This window comes from Eubalaena glacialis, chromosome 12 (assembly GCF_028564815.1).
Source record: "Eubalaena glacialis isolate mEubGla1 chromosome 12, mEubGla1.1.hap2.+ XY, whole genome shotgun sequence".
Lineage (NCBI taxonomy): Eukaryota > Metazoa > Chordata > Mammalia > Artiodactyla > Balaenidae > Eubalaena > Eubalaena glacialis.
Genome location: NC_083727.1, coordinates 39319961 through 39341604, shown reverse-complemented (window position 1 = coordinate 39341604; position 21644 = coordinate 39319961). Strand labels below are relative to the sequence as shown.

Sequence of the window (21644 nt, the reverse complement as noted above, 5' to 3'; positions counted from 1 at the left end):
TAATTATTTGAGTTTGTGGGCAGCAGAGGCTTGCAGAGATGTTGAATTCCACTAGAGCTTTGCTGGGTCAAGTTTCCATTAACTGAAGAATTCGGGCCAGATAATCTGTACCTCAAGCACAAAGTATTTTGCTCAAGGAAAAATGAATGGAAGTAGGTGAATTGGCAAAAGCTTTTGGAAGGTAGAAATTCTATTAACTCTTTTCAGCCCATTTTGGCTATATTCTCACTAATTGCAAAGCACTTATTTCCTTGTCTCCAGTGAAGAGCAGTGTGGCCAGAGCCAATGATCAACATACTGTATATTCTTAATATTTTGATTATTATTTTGTACTATGTAGTGTTATTTAGGGCCAAACAATTGCCCAATAAACTATGTTATAAAATTACCACCATGGTCATTTCCACATGTGTAAAGTGGGAGTTAATGTGGTAGCTCAGCACCAAGAAGGTGGGCTCAATGAGTGACACCAATGGTGAGCCATTAGCAGTCCTGTTAAATATTGTTCCCATGTTGCAGATAAAGAAATTGTAGCTCAGAGAATATAAATAGTTTACTTAAATAATAAATATCAGAATCTATTTCATTTAATAAATATTCATCTAGCTTACACACACATACACATACACAGGTTTTCAAAATGCTGGGAGTATAAGGATGAATCAGGCAGTCTGGATCAGCATTCAGTGCCCAGAGCAGAAATCTCTCTGGATAGTTCAAGGAAAAATGGATTTAAATGCAGTGAGTGAGTGCTTAAGACCTTGGAAGAGCAGGAGAAATGAAAATTAGGACTGTGACCGCTCTCTTGGTTTTGAGGTCACAACCCTGCAGATGTGATTCAGAGGTCAAGAAACTGATGTCTTCACCCTCTTACTGCTGATGTCCCAGCAGACTTTTACCTTCCAAAGGTGGTAACTAGAAAGTGGAAGGTGGTATGCAGATACCACTGTAAACAATTGCTCTTCTAGAGCTTGCTTAGCAGCTGTCATTGCACAGGAAGGTGACTGCTGCCTCCCTTTAGTCCTTTACATCTTATTCAAGTGCATCGCATTGACAGATCTCACCTAGTCAGAACCCCAGCTAACACAGATTCCTGTTTTAGCCTTCCATCCCCTGCTCTGTTAGGTGGGGCATGAAGTAGGTGGAAATGGATGCCAGGCCCAGCACCAACAGACCATATGGAACACACAACCTCTGCACTCAAAGAGCTCACAATTTAGTAGTGGAGGCAGACAAATAAAGAGACAATTTTAGTATCTCATGGCAAGTGCAGTGATGGACTTAGGCACTGTGATGGTAGAGATGGGACGAAAAGTCAGGAAAAGGATCAAAAGAGCTTTCTGGAAATGATGTTGCCTGAGCTAATTCTTAAGGGATTAGTAAGAGCAGATGACACAAAAAGGGAGGGATGCATATGGGAAGGAACAGAATCAACAAGTGATAAAACAGCATGTGAACATGAACAGACATGAAGGGGATGGGGGGAAGTGACATGGTACTAAGGAGTGGAATGGAGGTAGTGGGTTTCAGATTTTACTGTGATCACATTGGCATCATATGGAAGGTGAATATGAAAATATAAAGCTACACAGAGGTGGGGGCATAAATACTGCAGGACTTGAGGTGTGATCAGAAATAAAGGGGATCAGACTTCTGGTTTCCAGTTCCTAATATAAACAGCTTGGAAGTCACCACTCTGTCCTCACAAGGAAAAAACTGAACAGACTGAAAAATCAACAACTATTCTTAGATCTATAAAAGTGGTGTGAGGACACAGGGCAATCCCCTACCCCCCAAGATTAGAGAAACAGGTGAATACAGGGAGTCTTGGCTTATTGGGGCAGAAAGTCATGATCAGAAACCCACGTGGGGTTTCTGGGGAAGGACAACCTGAATTGTTAATGACGAATTGCTGGAGGCTCATTGTATAAAATGCTGAGAGTTAAAAGCTCCAGGGAGAGGGGCAGGTATAGGGGGGCCCTCCACACTTTTGTGAGATTTACCTCCAGGATCTTGACCAAGTTCTCCCAGTAAATATTTGTGAAAAATCTCCTTGTGTTTGCATCAGGAGGAGGGGAAAAGGAACCATTTTTACATATGCTATAGCACTCTGCTCTACTCACCAAGGCTTGCTCTCAGGAGAAACCAGGTAACCAGAGCCTAACCTGCCGGGGTATTATTAGAGCTTAACTGACCTGCGGGGGAGGGAAACTCCCAACTTTAGTCTTCCACATGGGAAAAGGCAAATACCCAACTCCAGGTACTTTAGCCATCCTGTTCCACCCAAGCGGGGAGAAAAGAAATCAAGAAATACTTGTGAGTTAACAGTCCAGAGGCACATGATCATTAAAAGCCCAAGAGCTAATCCACTGGACTATAGAATGCTTTACCTTCCCCCACGTCTTACCATTTTATTACTGAAGGCCTTTTACAATAGTTCCTTTTACCTGGTACATCATGCCTGGCTATCAAGAAAAAATTATTTCATAACTGAAAAAAGGTAGAAAACAAAATTTGAAGAGACAGGGTAAGCATCTGAATGAGACATGGCAGGGATATTGGAATTATTAGACTGGGAATTTTAAACTATGATTAATATGCTATGGGCTTTAATAACTAGACAGCATGCTAAAACAGATGGACAATGTAAGCAGAGAGGAGGAAATCCTAAAAAAGAACCAAAAAGAAATGCTAGCGATCAAAAACTGTGACAGAAATGAAGAATGCTTTTGATAGACTTTTTAATAGACTGGACACAGCTAAGGAAAGAATCTCTGAGCTTGAGGATATATCAATAGAAACCTCAAAAACTGAAATGAACAAAGGGAAAAACAAAACAGAACAGAATATCCAAGGACTGCAGGGCAACTACAAAAGGTGTACCATATGTATAATGGTAATACCACAAGGAGAAGAAAAAGAGAAAGGAAATGAGTGATATTACAGTGAGGAAAGGAAGGAATCAAGTATTATGTCCTTGTTTTGGACTTTGATACCTTGATACCTTTTTAACACAGAGATAGTGTTAAGTCAGAATTTTAACCTAGGTCTACTTGATTGCAAAGTCAGTACTTTCCTTTCTCTTTCACACTGTCTTAACTGTGATTTGGTACTGACCAAGTCATTCTGTATTTAAAGATGTGTCCAAGGAATCCATGGCATCATGTGTAAGTTATGTGTTTACACGTGTATACTCTTTGTTCACAGTAGAAGAAGCATGACCTTCAAGTGGTTCTCAAAGTTTAAAAATCACTGAGCTAAGACTTCTGGCTTAAAAACCTGATAGCTGGTGTTCATTCAGTTTTGTTCTAGAGATCAAATGCTCACTCAGGAGTATATTTTTAAAGTGTACTAAGTAGTTCTGCTTTAGGTAGTGCTGTTGGTTAAAAATTCTTAAAGCTCTCCCTGCCATGAAGCACCAAGGTGTTGAATAAATCACAGTGAAAATATGTCTAGATGCTCTACTGAACTTTGGTGAACATAAAACAAGTCCCAACAGAGACAAGCCCATGGAGTCTACTGGAAAGAAACAGAATAAGGGAAGCTTGAGTGGTTCTGGAGGCCAATGTTGACTGTAGGAACCTAGAGTTTTGGAGAGTAATGATTGCTGGCGGTGCGCGGTGGGCAGGAGCAGACGTGAGGCCTGCACACACTGAGGGCAAGTTGGGGACTGGATGTGAGAACCTGCATTCCTCCAGGTGCTGCATCCTTAGGGAAAGGTTGTGCTGGGAAAATCTCTGCTGGCCAGGAAACGTTTAAGGAACCTCTCTGCCTCTCCCATATCCAGGGATAGAACCTGGTGGGAGCTAATATAGATCTTGTCGGGAGAAAAGCATCCTCAAACTAGCTCTTTCAGGATTCCCAAGGATTAATATTAGCCAAATATGATCCACCGTAAACAAGATATCATGAACAAGATCAGCAGAGATAACAAATTCAGGCCCTCAAGGACCCAGACACAAAATACCTCTGTGTAAAATGGTTATGTTATCAAACAATGTTATTAATGATGGAATTAAAATGAGCAAAGACCAAGCAACTAACAAATTAAAGTGTCATGAGAATCTATTTTACACCCACTAGACTGGCAGAAGTTAGAAAGATGGATAATACCAAGTGTAGTATGTGGAGCAGCCAGAACTTTCCTGCATTACTGGGGGAAAGAGGAGTATAAACTGGTGCAGTTTGCTCCTAACAATTCTGTAAAGTTGAACTGTATACACTCTATGACTCAACGTTAACACTTTAAGATAAATACCCTGCACGTACACCTGAACATGCACAAGAGACACGTCTGAGAATGAAGTCTGCAGAGCAGCTGTGTTGGTGATAGCAAAACAAACCGAAAATTTGGAAAACAATGTGCAGGGACAGAAGAAAATAAACTGTGGTGTTGCATACAATGGTATGGTATACAACAGTGACAATGAACTATAGCTATGCACAACATGTTTAAATTTCAAATACAACGAACCGCAAAAACACTGTTACGCGACCACATTCACTATGACATTTTTATAAAGTTTAAGTACTTAAAAAACTTAACAGTATGTTTTAAGGGATATATATATATATAGCAAAAATATAAAATATAAAAATAAAATATGCAAAATAAAAATAATAAATATTGTATTTATAACATTTATAAAATAAAATATAAAATATTGAGATAAGCAAGAGAAATGCTTATATATGAAATACAATGTGAAAATTTAAAATGTGGGGAAAGTGAAAGAATATATAAAAACAGTGATCTTCAAGGTTACCAACTATATTCTATTTCTTAAGCTGAGTGGAGGGCACATGTTAGTATTCTCTTTATTGTATATACATTATTTATCTTCTTTTTATGTATAAAAATGTCATAATTTTAAAAGACACTATGAATCATATATGTATACATATATCCCCTCTTTTTTGGATTTCCTTCCCATTTAGGTCACCACAGAGCATTGAGTAGAGTTCCCTGTGCTATACAGTAGGTTCTCATTAGTTATCTATTTTATACATAGCATCAATAGTGTATATATGTCAATCTCAATGTACCAATTCATCCCCCCCCCATTTCCCCCTTGGTATCCATATGTTTGTTCTCTATGCCTGTGTACAGTAGAAACTAACACAACATTGTAAAGCAACTATACTCCAATAAAAAATTTTTTAAAAGTAACCTGCTATGTGGAAGTCAGATGTATTTTTTCATATGAAAATAAAAGGATATTTAGCTGAAAAAATAAAAATAAAAAAAATTAAAAGACACTATGCCTGCATTTCTACCTGATTCATTTCTGTTTTGTTATACTCTTTTGATGAATGAAAGCTACAAATTTATAAAAGAAGTAAGGCACTGACATAAAACAAGACACAGCTTACAAATGTATTTATTATTTGAAGTACTGTGGTTTTTTCATAGTGTGTTATTCTCGAAGATAGAAATTTCGTTGCAGAAAAAATGTTTGTTGACTCTAAAAATCAATATATAAAATCACTAATTAATTTCTAACGCTCATAAGTGTCCCCTAAAAACAAAATAATTTAATGATGTTACACCATGCATGTTTTTAAATCTTTTGAATCTTGTTCAAGAGAAAATTTAAATTAAGAAAATAGATCTACAATTATTTCAGTTTCTTTTCTTTTGTTCCTGTTTATGTTCTCAGTAGAATCTAGATGTAGGCCAATTATTATGATGCCACTCGAGAGACACTTCTAGTGGTACAGTTTTTTAAAGGAGACTTTTGTAGTCAGTTCAGCGTGGAATTTTGAACCAGTAGCAAAATCTAGGTCCATTTACATAGAATCCGTAGCACTGTCAAATGTTGTAATTTATTTGGCTTAAGGATTCTCTTCAGATTTTGGGGTGGACTTGAGATGCACCTATTTAGTCACAGAAAGGAGGAAAATACCTCTACGTCACTTCAGATGCAGACCTTACATGGTTGAGTTCTTGCTGAAGGAGAGGCTGGCTTTGTGATAGCCCCGTTTTCCTCCTGTTGGGTGAGCTCAGAGGGTTTGACTTTCCTTTAACTTGGCAAAATGCATGTGCAAATTTCTTACACTACAATTCCAGGTTTTTATTTTGCTTAAGCATGTTTCCTTTTTTTGGTAGTTGGAATAAGGAAAGGAAAGTGTTTATAGTAAAGTTGGTAATAAAATAAAGAGAATAAAGTGAGATTTGATATCTGACCGTCCTCACATTATAGATAACTACATTGAAATTTAATAAAACATTTTAAGTACATTTTAATATACACTTATCTAACATAGATTCATTATTTGACAAATTTCGAAAGTCTTTTACTTATATTTCTTGGTCTATAATGACTGTTAGCAGTTTGCAGGCTTAAAACGTGGCACTCCTAAAAATGCTGAAATTCCTATCAACAACCTATTCTTGAGAAAGATGTGCTTTGTTACATATTGCTTCAGTTTCTGTATGAAAGTTACAATGTTTAATTGCAGTAAGGTTCTTCCTTCTTTCTTCTCCTTAGCTATGCAGATAATCATTTAAGTGTGCAGAATAACAAATTTGTATACCATATGGCCTTCCCTAAACCTTCTCAGTGTTTTAAAGCGTGTTTTGATTTTTTTCCCCCCGCCATGTTACTCTAGGATAGTTTCCCAGCACGATTTGGAGGAATTCATTTTGTCAACCAACCATGGTATATCCATGCCCTGTATACCGTGATCCGGCCTTTCCTGAAGGAGAAGACTCGGAAAAGGGTATTTGTTTGCTTCTTTGTTTTTTTTATTTCCTTTCTGCTCCCCCATTCAATAAATTATGATGCCTACTGTATGTATAACATGTGCTGTGGTAAAATGTGTTTCTGTATTGAATATAACTGTAAAAGATAACATAAAAGATATTTTACAAAATGTAAAAACTTGTGATTAATTCTGAACAGTGTATCTGTGAAAGAAATACTTAAAAACTAGCTCTCTTGCTTTTCCACAAATGGGGAGAACATTTTAGCACATTCATTATACATTAAAGCCTCGGTTTAAAAGTAAAAAATATTATACCATGTTACTATATTGTTATTGGTACACTTAATTTCAAGTAATATACAGACAAAAGTTATAACTTTTTATGTTATAAATAGGTGTTAGTTATTTCACAATATGTATTACATTGAATATAGTGAATTTTGTGATCTCTAATATAATTTTGTAGTGATTGTCATGATCAATCACACATTTCAGAAAGAATACTAATGTGTAGAAATTTTAATATCTCTTTAAATTACAAGTTACTTGAATTTCAAGATTCAGTTTTATCCAACAATGAGGATATTCAAAGTATGTTCCAAAATAATCATTTTTCTGAGAATAAGAATATTTATATAAATTATTTAACACAGTGCATGGCACATTGTAAATACCGAACACATTTATCACTATTGATAATATTTTAAAATGCATTTTAATGTACATTATTTCATTTTATCCTCCAAACATCTCTGAAAAGTAAGCTTAGTAAGCATCATATCCTATTTAAAAGCTGAGGAAAGTAAGTCTTAGGATGGATAAATAACTTGCTTATTCATTTACACAGCTGTAAAGTTGTAGAGTTAACATTTGAATCCAAATAGCTCTGCATTTAGAGATATTTTTACCACTGTGCTGTGACCAATTTTCAAATGATTAGTTCCACAGTAAAATATAGTTACTTCTAAATCCATATGGAAGATAATTTTCCATGTTTCTCCTGAATGAGAAGGCACTTCAGGTATCTCAGTGCCATAAAAGCCTTACTGTGAGTGTGAAAGTGAAATCATTGTTAGTATGTGTTGGTGTCAAACATTTGTGAACAGAGAGTTTTCTGTTTATGAATTTGTTGAATATGTTTTAGTAATTTAGGAGGAAGAATTCTGTAAACAATTATAATTTATATTAGGAATTATTTCTACCACCAAGATTCATATTAATTTACATTTTATAATTTGGAAAAATGTATTGATGTGCCTCAGAAAAAACACTTTCAGCATTGTTTTATGAAGGGATGATCAGGTGATCCAAAATATCTGCTGGGGGCTTTTAGTACAAATTGTACTAGTGAATGCTTTTGTAGTGTTCACGCTATGCCGCGTGCTGTTCTAAGTACTCTTGGTATGTTAATTCATTTAGTCCTTCCAACAAGGCTTTAGGGTAAGCATTGTTATTTTTCTCCTTTTATAGATGAGAATATGAGGCATGGAAGGTGAAACCATTTGCTCTAAATCACAGCTAGGAGGTAGTAGAGCTGAAAATGTGGATGTATTGGGAAGACTGTTCCAGGTAGAGGGACTAGCAAAGGCAATGGTCCTTAGGTAGAAACAGGCCTGGAATATTTGACAAACAGCAAGGAGGCCAGGAAAGCTGGAGATGAATGAGCTACTGGGGAGGATAGTAGGGGACTGGACGGGCAGGAACGTAGTGTGCCCGCTCATAGAGGGTCTTGTACACTGTTGTAAAGATCTGGGCTTTCAGTCAGAGTGAAATGAGGAGCACTTGAAAGACTTTGAGTGCAAGGGTGACTTGTGACATGATTTTGACATGATTTTGCTCTGTTGAAAAGACTGAAGAGTATCAAGTCTACAAAAAAAGGTAAGCTCTAGGTTTGGGGGTTATTTGATGGAATTTGATGATTTTGACAATGCCTACAAGAATGCATTGCTAGCACTATTCCAGATGGAACTGAGGTATTTGAATTTTACCATCTTAATTAAAACTATATGACTTGGAAATTTTTGTATGAGAAAATAATTATAGATTGAAACACCTTTAATTTTTAAGTATATAATCAATGCACAATGCAACGCTATTATATTTCCTTACTGGAATCCCAAGTGATTCAGCATTACAGTATTACTCAAACAACTTATAATACAGATGCTGTAAATCTATGTTCTGAAAAACTGGTAAAAGGAAACCTAGGAAAGAGTCGTGAATCATCTTTCACAGTAGACATTTAGTTCTTCATTTTCTTAAATTAAATCAGACTTTGAGTTTCCAACACGCTGGGCTGATGGGAATGTCAACCTTAGGTGTCACAGGGGTCCCTTCTTCTCAAAATTTCACCAGTGTCTGGAATCTTTCACGTAGAGCCTAACTTCCCATCCATCATGGCCACTTTTGACATGCTCACTGTTCAAGCTAGTATTAGTTCCTTGAATTAAGGTCTCCTGCTCCCAAGCATCTTTACTGAAGCCAGAACCCAATGGCTAGGTTTCAGTCCACTACCCTAGTGCAGTCTTCAGCTGGTCCACGGATGTGGTCCTGCCACACCCCAAGAGCTGACAGGAAACAGGTTTTCCTGCTAGTTGTCACAAATTTCCACTTCTTCCTCAATCGTGGGCTTGCTATTCTATTCCTTGCTAATTCTTAAAAATATTCTACCCTCTTTCTACCATAATTATGGTCAGCTACCATAATCTCTTCAATGGCACGGTTTAGGAAAATAAAATTTTAAATTTTTTTAAATTTAAAAGTTCAGCCTAAGTATAATTGTAAGGTAATCTGAGGCAAAGGAGACCCAAAGAACCAGGCTTCTTGCATGAAATGGAGGAAGAAAAAATATATACGGGGGAGAATATAGTAAAACTTCAATAAATGATGAGACAAATGTGTGCATGGCATATTGCAGCAGGGTGTGAGTAGTAGGAGATGTGTTAACAGAAAGAGTTCATAGAGGATCTTATAGGACTTACTGTAAGAGAAAGAAGAAGCCAATGGGGGGTTGTGAGCAGACTAATGTGACCTGACTGATGTTTTAACATGGTCATTCTGGCTGCTGTGTTGAGAATAGAGTGTTGGTGGCAAGAGTGGAAGTCGGGAGAGCGGTTAGGCTAGTGCAGTAACACAGTGTGAAGGATGATGGGAGTTGAGTTAGGGTTGTAAGGGTGGAGTTGTTCAGATGTTTGAATTCAGGATAGATTTTGGAGGTAGTACCAAAAGAATTTACTGACAACTTAGATTATGAGAGAAGTAAAAGATGAGTCAAATGTTTTGGCCTGAGAAACTAGAAGCATACTTGTACAATTAACTGACATTGAAAATAGGGAGGAGTTGATTTGGGGGAGAGAATTATAAGTTCAATCTTGGATATGTTAAGTTCCACTTACCATTTAAGTGGAGGTGTGACATAGAGAGTAGAAATACCAATATGGAGTTCAAAAGAGAGGTCTGGATTCAAAATATAAATTTTCAGTGTATGGACAATACTTAAAGCCACTAGACTGAATGACATCACCAAGGAGTGAGTATAGTTAGAGAAGAGAATAAATCCAAGAACTGAAGCCTGGAGCTCTCTGATGTTAAGATGCTGAGGAGGTGAGGAATAACCAGCAAAAGAGTCTGAAAAAAGCATCTATCAAATAGAAGGAAACCAAGAGATCCTGGGAGAAAGCATTTCAATGAGGAGAGCCATCTACTATATCCAGTGCTGCTGAGAGTTTAAGAAAAATAAGGACAGAGAATTATTGGACACTGAATTTAGCAGTGAGAAGGATCTTGACAAGAGCTATTTTCATGCAATGGTGGGAAGCAAAGCCTATTTGGATTCGATTCAGGAAAAATGGGACAAAAGTACTTGGACAATGAATATAGATGACTCCTTTGATGAGTTTTGCAATGAAAGGAAGGCGAAAAATAGGATAATAACTAGAGGTAAGGTCAAGAGAGGTTTCATGCATCTGTATGGGGGGGAAGGGAAGAGTAGAGTTGGCATGTTTGTTCTTTGATGGGAAAGATACAGAAGAGGAGGAAATTTGATGATGTGAGAGAGACAAGAGAGAATTGTTTGGGAAATATAACTGAGTGGAAGAGAGAATGAATTCTAGTGCACAGGTGGAGGGGTTGGCCTTTGTAGAGTTTATTCTTCCATTGTGCTGGGAGCAAAGGCAAAGCATATGGACACAGATGCTAGTGGGTGGGTCTCATCTGGTTGCCCTATTTTTTCAGAGAAAGAGGAAACAAGGCCAAAGCTGAAAGTGATGTTGAGGGAGGAGGGAACAGAGTGTTAGTGAAAAGAGAAGTAGTGTGAATTACATTTACTTTTCTAAGGATTTATTACCATAACTCTTGCATGACTTGAAAGAGAAGGTTTCTGACATGAAGTAGTACATTTGATGAAATAAAGGTTGTATACCTAATAAAGTAGGGATTTCAGGTGCTAGAACTTAATTTTCCCAGGAAAATTATAGGAGAGAGAGAGAGAGTGTGTGTGTGTGTGTGTGTTTTCCTGTTGTGCTCTGTAAGTAGGAAGGGGAAGGTATAAAATTTGCAATTAACCTGATTTAACTTGGGGCAGACAGTATCTTCCACTGCTGTAAGCCCCACAATATGTATTCCACCAGCCACTTGCTGTGATCATTTTGGCCAGTGACCCGCTCTAAGGTGCTTTTATACTCTTCCACAATTTGTTGAAATTACTTGTTGACTGGTGACTCCCATTCCTCTCATTTTATTTGATATAGACTAGTCTTTGTTTTCCAGTATATTTACTTCAGTGGATTCTAAAAGTATGGAAAGCAAGATGAATGTCTTAGCTTGTTCATCTTGAACCTGAAGTATGAGATTTCTAAGCCACTTATAAATTATAATCTTTAAATAAATATATGAGCTTATATGAGGTGACAATAGTACTTTATCAGAGAAGATTGATCTGAAGTCTTGAGATTGAAATGAAAGAAGAGGAAAGAGGTAGCAATTTATGGAGAAACAAATCTTGAGTAGGTAGCTTAAATAATTCTCTAGTTTAACAAAATGCTCTATGTAGACAGTGATAAGAATAATTAACAGATACACACAGCTTTACAGTTTCAACTCATTATTCCATTTCTGATTTGAATGATAACCATGGAAATCTCTAGCAGAGAAGATGCTGGCAACATTATAGAACATTGGTCCTTTGGGATTTGAAACTTCTGTCAACCTTTCATTGTGATGATGCTAATCTACTTTTATTTACATCACATACTTTGTATTATAAAGCAGTAATTTAGTGGTTACAGTATTCTTATTTTTACTGAAGATGAAGAGAAAGCCATACTGGTGACAGCTTTTGGGTTTAATAACCTGAACGGGCTCAGCAGTTGTTGAGTCCTTATGAGAAGAGTCTTTTAACAGCATTCATTATGCACATCACCAGCTTTGTACAGCTAACACCAGGATAATGTGCAGATCAACATGCACATTAGATTCTGCTCGTGCTCCCAGCTATGAAGCAGGAAACTAAATTTCTTGTTCCAGTTCTTTAAACCAATAACCATCTGACCTTCTAGAAGCTACCTAAAATCCCTGAGCCTCAGGATTTTTATATGAATTATTAGGATTACAGAACCAGCCTTCCTGTTTCACAGAGTAGATGAGGGGCTTAAATATTTTAATAGACATGGAAAACTCTTGCTTTGGCTTTCCTATCCTCAATCCTCCATCCCCCCCGCCCCCCGCCCAGTTCCCAAAATCTGGGTGATATTTACTCTCCTCTGTGTGTTTTCTCCCACCCTCTTCTTGCGTTTGTAGATATTTTTGCATGGTAACAACCTGAACAGTCTACACCAACTGATTCATCCTGAGATTTTGCCCTCTGAGTTTGGAGGAATGCTCCCCCCTTATGATATGGGAACCTGGGCAAGAACACTGCTAGACCACGAGTATGATGACGACAGTGAATATGGTGTGGACTCCTACAGCTTGCCTGTGAAGGAGGTAGAGAAGGAACTCTCCCCCAAATCCATGAAGAGGTATGCTGGAGGTCGCTGGGAAGTGGATTGGGCCAGGGTGGGGACACCTGGTACAACTCCAGATTTTATATTTTTCTGAAGTAGATATTTGGTGACATTTTAAAGCCTTTCATGCTCCTGTGATCGGATGTCTAAGGAGTTTCAAGTCAAAGATAAATTCATTCATGGTCACCTCAACTCAGTGTTGCTCCAAATTCACGGTCTAGCTGGCCCCTTAGAAGTCAGCCAATCCAGTGGCTTTTCAAACTGTTCTTTAAGGTTCTGGTTGAGCGTCTCAGGGCAAGCAGGTAGGGGGTGGGGACAGTGCCCATCTCCACTACGGTGAGACTGACTATCTAAACAATTTTTTGGACTTCTGTGTAAGATTTCATTTGAAGGAAGGGATCCATACAGCGCGCGCACGCACACACACACACTTCAAACACTAACATTCAAAGCTTATGTTCTTTTTTCAGCATCTCTGCCAAGTTGCTGTTTAAAAGTTTCTGTCTCGCCATTCCTGGGGCAAAACACTGTATTTCCCTACAGCTTTTATCTTTACAGAATTCATTGTTGAGTTAGAATCTGATTTCCTGCTTTGACTCTCATAGTGTTATTAGGTCTGTTTTCTTTCAGTCGGTGGTTATTTATTCAACACATGCTCTGTAATAAAAACTTTCCTAGGCATTTTGTATCCAATATGGGTAAAACATATGTCCAGCCATAATCTACTGGTGATCGAGGGCAGCGGGGTTGCCAGACACACGCAAATGTATAACTGCCTCTGAGTTTGCATTCTGTAGCACACCAGAAGACATCTAATTCTTATGCTACCCCACACCACACCAGCCCAGGGTTCATTTGGATAACAAATATTATTTCTTGGTTCATTTTGTATCCAGGAAATATAGGAACCACAGCTCCTACAAGTCTCTCTTCACCTAATTCAGGGAGGACACAAGGGCATCTCCCATGTCACTGCAAACACTATCTTGCATCCTTCTCTGAGGAAAGCCTTAGGGTCATTTGGTCACCACTGACTCATGCAGTGGCATCTTTGAGACTGGCCTCTTTTATTTGCTGCTGTTCTTGGGGGGCGGGGTGTGATGCCTTTCTCGCCCCAGGCTGCTCCACAACTCCTTGGAGAGAATGGAAAGGCCAGGAACAGCTTCAGCTTTCATTTCTCCACTAATTGACAAGCTTATCTTTAAATCAAGTTTGGGCTTTTCAACTGCCTCCTCTTAAAACAAGGCTTCCTAATTTGAGTTATATGCTCTTCTCACCAAAGGGGTTCATTGATGGACTCTCAAAGTGGTCTGTAAAGTGATAAAAGTTGTATTCAAAACTGTGTGTGTATATGTTTGAATGTATATATGTATATATAGATATATAAATGTATATATAGTGCATTTTTTTCCTGGAGAGAAGGCATATTTCATCAAATTCTCAAAGTTGTCTAAGGCAAAAATGGTTAAAAGCCATTGCCTAAGAATAGGTTCCTGCTGATAAAAATTAAAATTCTAACAGTGATAATTGTTACAATCTACCATTTTTAATAAACTTCTCATGAGTTAGGCCCTTACTAGGTACCTTTTTTGGTAACATTCACTTATTTAATTCTCACAGCAACCTTGTTAAACAGATATTTGTATCCCCAAAGTCACATAGTCTATATGTAATGGAACAAGGTTCCAATCCATGAGGTACAGAGTCTTTCATGTTGTTGATATAAATCTTGTCTACTCTTCTGTGACAGCATGACACAGAGTGCCCTCACTCTAGAACTGAGCTACAGGAGGATTTGCAGACAGCTCTCATAGGTGTCCCTTAGTCTTTTCCTTTGCCAGCTAGCAATGCTCATTTCCTTTAGCCCCTCGTTCTGTGACTTGTTAACTAGTGTGGTCCCCTCCTCTGAGCACACCTCTCTCCATATCCTCTACAGCCTTAGCTGCATCCCCATAACCTACACTTCCTCCAAAACTTCCTACCTGCTCTCTTTGCCTCCACCTTTACCCTGCTCCCCTACCTTCCATTTATTATATTATCCATGTGGCAATCAAAACAATATTTTAAAAATGTAAATCAGATCATTTCACTTCTCTGCTTTGAATTTTTAAGTGACTGCTGATTATACAATGAATACAATCAACTCCATATCGAGACTTACAATATGCTGCATGATCTGATCCTGCCTACCTCTCTCCTCTAAGTTTATTTACCTTTTCTCTCCTCCCCTACCTTTCAGACACAACATCCTTCTTTATTCTCCTTCAGCCTCCCCAGCTTGTTCCTGTCCAAGGGTCTTTATTCTTGTCACTTCTGGCTGGAATATTCTTGTCCTCTATCTTCCAATGGCTGGCCCCAGTCAAAGGTCATCTCCTCAAGAGGGTCTTTTGGTCTTTCTCAGTCACCAGGTCTTAATCAGCTCTACTTCCTCCTCATTCTAGCCACTTCCTATCAATCACCTTCTTTATTTTCTTCATAGTTCATTATTAGTCAGTGAAATGATTGATTTTATTTGGTTATTTATCCCCCTGTCCTGCAATGTAAGCTTCAGGGAGACTTTAGTGGCTTTGTCTATCCTGTTCTCTTCTGAATCCTCAGTGCCTGGAGTGGAGCCTGGCACACAAACCATGCTCACTAGACACCAGTTAAATGAATGAAGGAGTCCTCTGCTGTCTGTCAGTGGCCCCTTTTAGGTGCAGTGTTTAGAATTGTAGAGGTGACATCTGACGCTATCATTACTTGCATAGAGGTTCCAGAATTCTGGCTTTGCAGTGTAGACCTCATTGGCTTCCTTTAGTTGCTGTTGTTGTCACTGTTGCTGCCGTTCAGGCAGCCAAGGCACATTGCTGACTCATACTGAACCCCTTAAAACTGGTCTCTTTACTTATAGATCCTTATCCTCATAATTCTTTATTTCTGTGTTTAGCTTTTTCCTCCAAGCACATTACTTTAATTGACATCATCTTGTTAGATTTGGTTCAGGCGATCCACCTCTTGAAGTCTTTTTGGATTCTGATTTTCTTCTCCAATTAATTAGGCCATTTTGTCCCCTGAAGACTTGGCTTATAGCACGATGGCCTCCCCAACCCTTGCTTCTGACATGGGCTGATTGGAATTTCAGACATCCTTTGTTTGGTGTAGGTTTTGTATCATGTGAAGCTTACATGGTTCTATTTGAAAACTCCTGAAGAATGAGATCAAGAAAGGTGTTTCACTTTATTTTTATCTTCTTTCTGGCAGGGGATCGCAGTTCCCCGTCAAGGATGGGAGAAAATTGTTTCTAGGTTCCACCCTTCCTCCATCTCCTTTTCCAGTTTTATATCATTCTTAGATTGAGAGGGGAAAAATCATTCCTTCACCAAAGAGTTGTAGATAACTGTTCCTTTGGGTGAATTTAGCTACTTGTATAGCTAGAAGATTATGTTCCTCTGTGTAAATTTGTGGAGAGATAGTATAATCATGTGAAAGAATACAAACTTCACTAGAGAATGGGTTCCTTAAACTCAGGGAATGTCTTTTACCTTATGCCTCTAGGACCCAGGATAGTGCCTGGCACACAACAGGTGCAGTAAGCATCAACACTAATGTTGTTATGGTAATATGCACTTCCATTTTATTAAATAATATCCAACACCTATTGTTACTACATGCCAAACCCTATCTAATGCTTTGTATACATCAACTCCTTTGCTTTTCTAAACAACTAATAAGGTAATACTATACCCATCTTATTGATGAGGAGACCCAGATACAGAGAAGGTAAGTAACTTCTACATTTCACATGGCTACAAAGCTACAATGCTAATGTTGGAACACGGGTAATAGTATTCTCTAAGTCATTTCCTTAACCACTACCATATGCTATCTGCCGGAATTAATGCTGGGGGTTATGCATGCATTATTGCACTTGATCCTCAATACATCTGTATGATGTAGGTATTATTTTCCCCATTTTACAGGTAAGGGAACAAAATCTTAGGAAGTTTAAATAGCCTTCCCTTGGTCACAGAACTAGTAAATAGCAGAAGGTGGAATTGGAATCCATTTCTGTCTAAAATCTAGTCTCTTAAACACTAAAGTATAGCACAATATTGTAGATACATAATAAATGAATAAACGATACCTGGATAATTAAAGTTAAACTATAGGTTTTCATGGGGAAAAAAAGTTATTCATTGAAAGACAGTAGAGGCTGGAGACTGCTAAGATGTACTATGAGTTAATGTTAAGTAACTTCCTCTAGTGCAGTTGAAACAGACCAATTTATTAAGTTATGTTCCTGCACAAATAACCTTGTTGTTTTGTATAAGAGAGCAAAAAAGAAAATCTAGACTAAAACAACAGTACTCTTGGGGCAATTAAATATCAAAAAAATCTTAATCAGAAATTGTTTCTGCCTGGCTTGCTTTATTGAGGAATTGTTCTGCATATTGAGCCAGCAGCGTTCATCATCCAACAATTCTGACATCTGTAGTGCATGATAAAAGCAAACTAGGACATATATATACTACCAAACGTAAAATAGATAGCTAGTGGGAAGCAGCCGCATAGCACAGGGAGATCAGCTCGGTGCTTTGTGACCACCTAGAGGGGTGAGATAGGGAGGGTGGGAGGGAGGGAGACACAAGAGGGAAGAGATATGGGAACATATGTATATGTATAACTGATTCACTTTGTTATAAAGCAGAAACTAACACACCATTGTAAAGCAATTATACTCCAATAAAGATGTTTAAAAAAAAAAAAGCAAACTAAGAACTTAATCCCAGGTTGAATAGTGCACTGTAATTTAAAATATTTTATTAAAATTGCCATATCCTCTAATAATATTTTTTATTAAAAAAAAATTTTTTTAACATCTTTATTGGAGTATAATTGCTTTACAATGGTGTGTTAGTTTCTGCTGTATATCAAAGTGAATCAGCTATACATATACATATGTCCCCTTATCTCTTCCCTCTTGTGTCTCCCTCCCTCCCACCCTCCCTATCCCACCCCTCTAGGTGGTCACAAAGTACCTAGCTGATCTCCCTGTGCTATGTGACTGCTTCCCACTAGCTATTTATTTTACATTGGGTAGTAAAAGTAGTCAAGGAATGTAAGGATTTAAAAGATATGTGTGCATGTGTATGTGTATTTGTATGATGTGTGTTTTAATAGAACATTATGGCAAATGCTTATATTGTAGACTCTGTGCTGTCTGAAGAGCTTTGGTGTGTACTTAATGAATATTATTAGGATATGCTTCAACATTTATATATTTAACTTTGTGAGAATTTTAAAATAAATTTTAAATTTTTTGTTAAGAATTTCTTTCTCCACAGGATAAATTGCTTTATCTTCATCACTCTTCGCTTTCAATGCTTGATACCCATCTCCTTTCAGTATAGAAACTATTTATTGGATAAAAGTTAAAAATTGAAATCCTACTGTGTAATAGACTCTGTGACATGCATTGTGTTCACAGCAAGGAGAGAAACTGATAAAGTCCCTGCTCATGGAATTTATAGTCTAGTGGGTACTCGTTGTCAAGTAACGCTCTAGTGCAGGACATTAAATGAACCCCTGTATATTTTAGCATGGATTCATCTTGGGAAACCAATTATTTCAGTTGAGTCTAAGAAAAACAGTGTTAAAGGTCTAATTATTAAGTGCTTTGTGCAATTGTCAATTGTGTTAAAATGTATTTTATTCATGTACTTTTTTCTAAGATAAATTATCATTGCTCCTTCTCCTTCTCTCTCTCTCTCTGTCTCTCTCTCTCTGTCTCTTTCTCTCTCCTGCACACACACAGACACACACAGACACACACAGACACACACACACACACACACCACATTCAACTGCAGTCAGTCTCCATTCTGACATATGCATCTAATACCTATTATTGAGGTAAAATAGTGAAAATGACTTAGGAAATAAACCTCCTTATTTTAAAGTTCTCACCTTCCTTTTCATTCTCTCTTTAGAAATGAATTTAAGTTTATTTAAATGAAGGAGTCAATTTATCAGTTAATTCTGTAATTATTTTTGCTTTGATAATTAGTTCCATTGCTGTTCTTTTTCATTAGCATGTGTGGTTGTATTTTAGCTTATAGTCTTTCTTTTTGAAAATTAATGAGGTCTGCTAAGAGGCATATTGCCACAGCAATAGCCAAATGGTTGGAATGCAGCAGCAGGGGAAAAATTCATTATGGAGGAGAATTTAAAAGGGCAGCTGCTTCTTTAATGCCATAGCCATTAAGATGGCAGCTTCCTGCCACCACAGTAGCACTTTTCATTGACTTTCCTCCTTCCCAGTTTTATGTTGTTTCTTAGTGAGGAATTGAGATATAATTCCCACCTGCTATCAAAGGCATGTGTAAGGGATTTTCACATTGTTTGCTTTCCTAATCATAAAGTGCTGCTGACTAAACAAGAGGAGTTTCTACTTTTCTTAAAGTTTTCAAGAGTAAGATTGATTTTATTCAGATGTCCTAGTGGAAAATTTAACAAAACTCATATTTAAATATTGATTTTTTCCTAATGCTCTCATTACATATAAAAAAAGATGGTTAAAAATGCACATTCCTGTTGAAGTCATTTCTTAGAGCGCTTTCAGTCAGGAATCAAGGCTCCTTTTATTTCTACTTCTTTTCTTATAACAATAAGTTCACTGTAATAATTCCCCCATTTGGTGATCTCTTGGAATACATCAGTCCTGTACTAGAAATTCTCAGTCTCAAAGAAAAGTCTCTTGCTTGATTGTAAAGAAGAGAACTTAAGCCTATTATTGTGTATTTAGAATCCTCTGCTGTGCATTATTCTATTCAGAGGCCAGAGGGGATTGTTTCCTTTGATGCAAAACATCACCATAAATGTATCTCTCTAAATGTGCAGCATTCTCAGTTCATAAATCTCTTGATGTAGAAGAAGTTAATCCGCATCCATGAGAGAAGTAATAAAGGAGAAAAGACAGAGAAGAGAACGTGATTGTTTGGCAGTAACGCACTGACATTGGCTTTATCATTTCTAGATCCCAGTCAGTTGTGGACCCTACAGTGCTAAAACGCATGGATAAAAACGAGGAAGAAAACATGCAACCTTTGCTCTCTCTGGACTGATAACTTCTCTACCCTCCCCATGGATTAGAAATGGAAGGTACTTGTTTTCAGCACCAGGGCCAGCGCTGTGGAGGAATTACCAGCTGGAAATTTATTTATTCATGTTAATGTAGCATAATATATAAGACATCAGGCTTTCCCATTTGCCTGAACCATGGGTGCCCTGGTCTGGATTTTTTTTAAAAAGTCAATAATTTATTCTGTAAGTGCCAAGTTCTTTGTAAATACAATGTACTCTTCATGTCAAGTTTGTAAATTTTGGTAGTAACTTAAATTGGAAGATTGGCTTATGAGTCTATGCCAGTGATATGAACTATAACAAGAACAGAAAAGACACATAAACAATCAAAGCTAATTAAATGTAGCCCTGTTTCCTATGAAGCCATATTTCAGCTATCATAGTGATTGTTTCATTGTTTTTCTCTGAAACTCTGTCGTACTCAAATGTACATTTAATGGGCACAGGGAACTAGATGATTCTAGGAAATTATTATGATAAATGTATTAACTGTCTAGTGATTTTCAGTTCACAGAAAACGTACCCTGGTGACTATCACTGGCCTTGCATTTGGGAGACAAGAAATGGCAAATGACCTGGTAAATTCAACACTTGAACTCTTCTATGTTGTTTAATTCCTGGAGTCTTGTGAAAAAATATGTTCCCCAAATTAAGATGTGGAATTCTGAAAGAGAGTGGATTCTTTTTAAACTGCTGTCTTCACAATGTGTCCTTTATTCCAGACCCCATTTTATCCTTGTCTGATGTACTTTAAGAAACTTTTCCTCCCAAAACTCTTTGACCAAGAGAAAGAGAACTCATACATGAATAGTGTTTGACAGCTAATTTTGAACATAAAAATTGCCAAGTACCAATAAGGGGCTAATTTCTAATTCTTGTGCACTGGTTGAAAAAATATATATATTCGCACACACGTATATATTTTTACTGAGCTCTAATAAATCCTTGATGTGACAGGCTTACAGAATAAATCACACATATTCAATGGTCTTAGAGATGTTATAGATTATTGTATGCAATGCTAACTCTGGAAAACCACTTCCACTAAAGTTAATGAAAATGAGGTATAGTAAAACAGACTTTCAGTGAACTTATTTAAGGGAATTCAATTTAATTTGTAATGCAATCTTGACTCTGCCATTTTAGTGAAATATATTTTTTCTTCAAAAAAACAACAGGTGTCAACAAAGGCAGTAGGCAGTATCAGGTGATGGAGAGTAATATTGTTTTCCCCAAATTCAAGTTAATTTTCCTAATGATCCAGTAAGTACACATTTTCTTCTCCGAAAAGATTTTAAGAGCATATTGCATCCAGGAGAGATAATGAAATCTTCTGAGGGCATCTGAGATACTATATTATAGTATAAATCTAGATTTGGAATCCTTATGTTAAAGTTTTCATTTCATAAAAATTCTGCAATGATAGCACATTTTAAAATTTTAACTTTAAATTTCAAATTCTAGTGTGAAAAAGCAAGATTTTTACCACCTTTTCAGAGTGGTAATTTTTGAGACTGAAGATTTAACATTAAAATATTCTTTTGAAAGAAAAATATCTCAAGGAACTTTTGGAAACCAACAGAAATAAAGGCATGTAGCAGCCTTCATATACTTAAGCAAAAGCTTTAAAAAGTCCAGTTCTAATTCTACAGCCAAGAATCTTAAAATGAGGATCAGTAAACGATTCTACAGTGTTACCAATGGACTGTCTAGTATTTATAAAAATACATAAATATACATAAAAAATATGAATGAAAGATACCTTAAAAATGCTGACCTCCAGTCAAATGCAGAAGAATAATGACTGTCGGT

The 21644-nt window shown here is 37.2% G+C and overlaps 1 protein-coding gene across 2 annotated transcripts in view; it reads left to right on the top strand.

Moving 5' to 3' along the window:
• Positions 1 to 19813, top strand: part of CLVS2 (clavesin 2) — a 64159-nt gene extending 44346 nt beyond the window's left edge. For both annotated transcript variants that reach the window (XM_061207353.1, XM_061207351.1), the window contains 3 exons: positions 6613 to 6723; positions 12505 to 12725; positions 19726 to 19813. In XM_061207353.1, coding sequence (XP_061063336.1) covers positions 6613 to 6723; positions 12505 to 12725; positions 19726 to 19813 — 420 coding nt within the window. The remainder of the gene's footprint in view (positions 1 to 6612; positions 6724 to 12504; positions 12726 to 19725) is intronic.
• The last annotated feature ends 1831 nt before the right edge of the window (positions 19814 to 21644 follow it).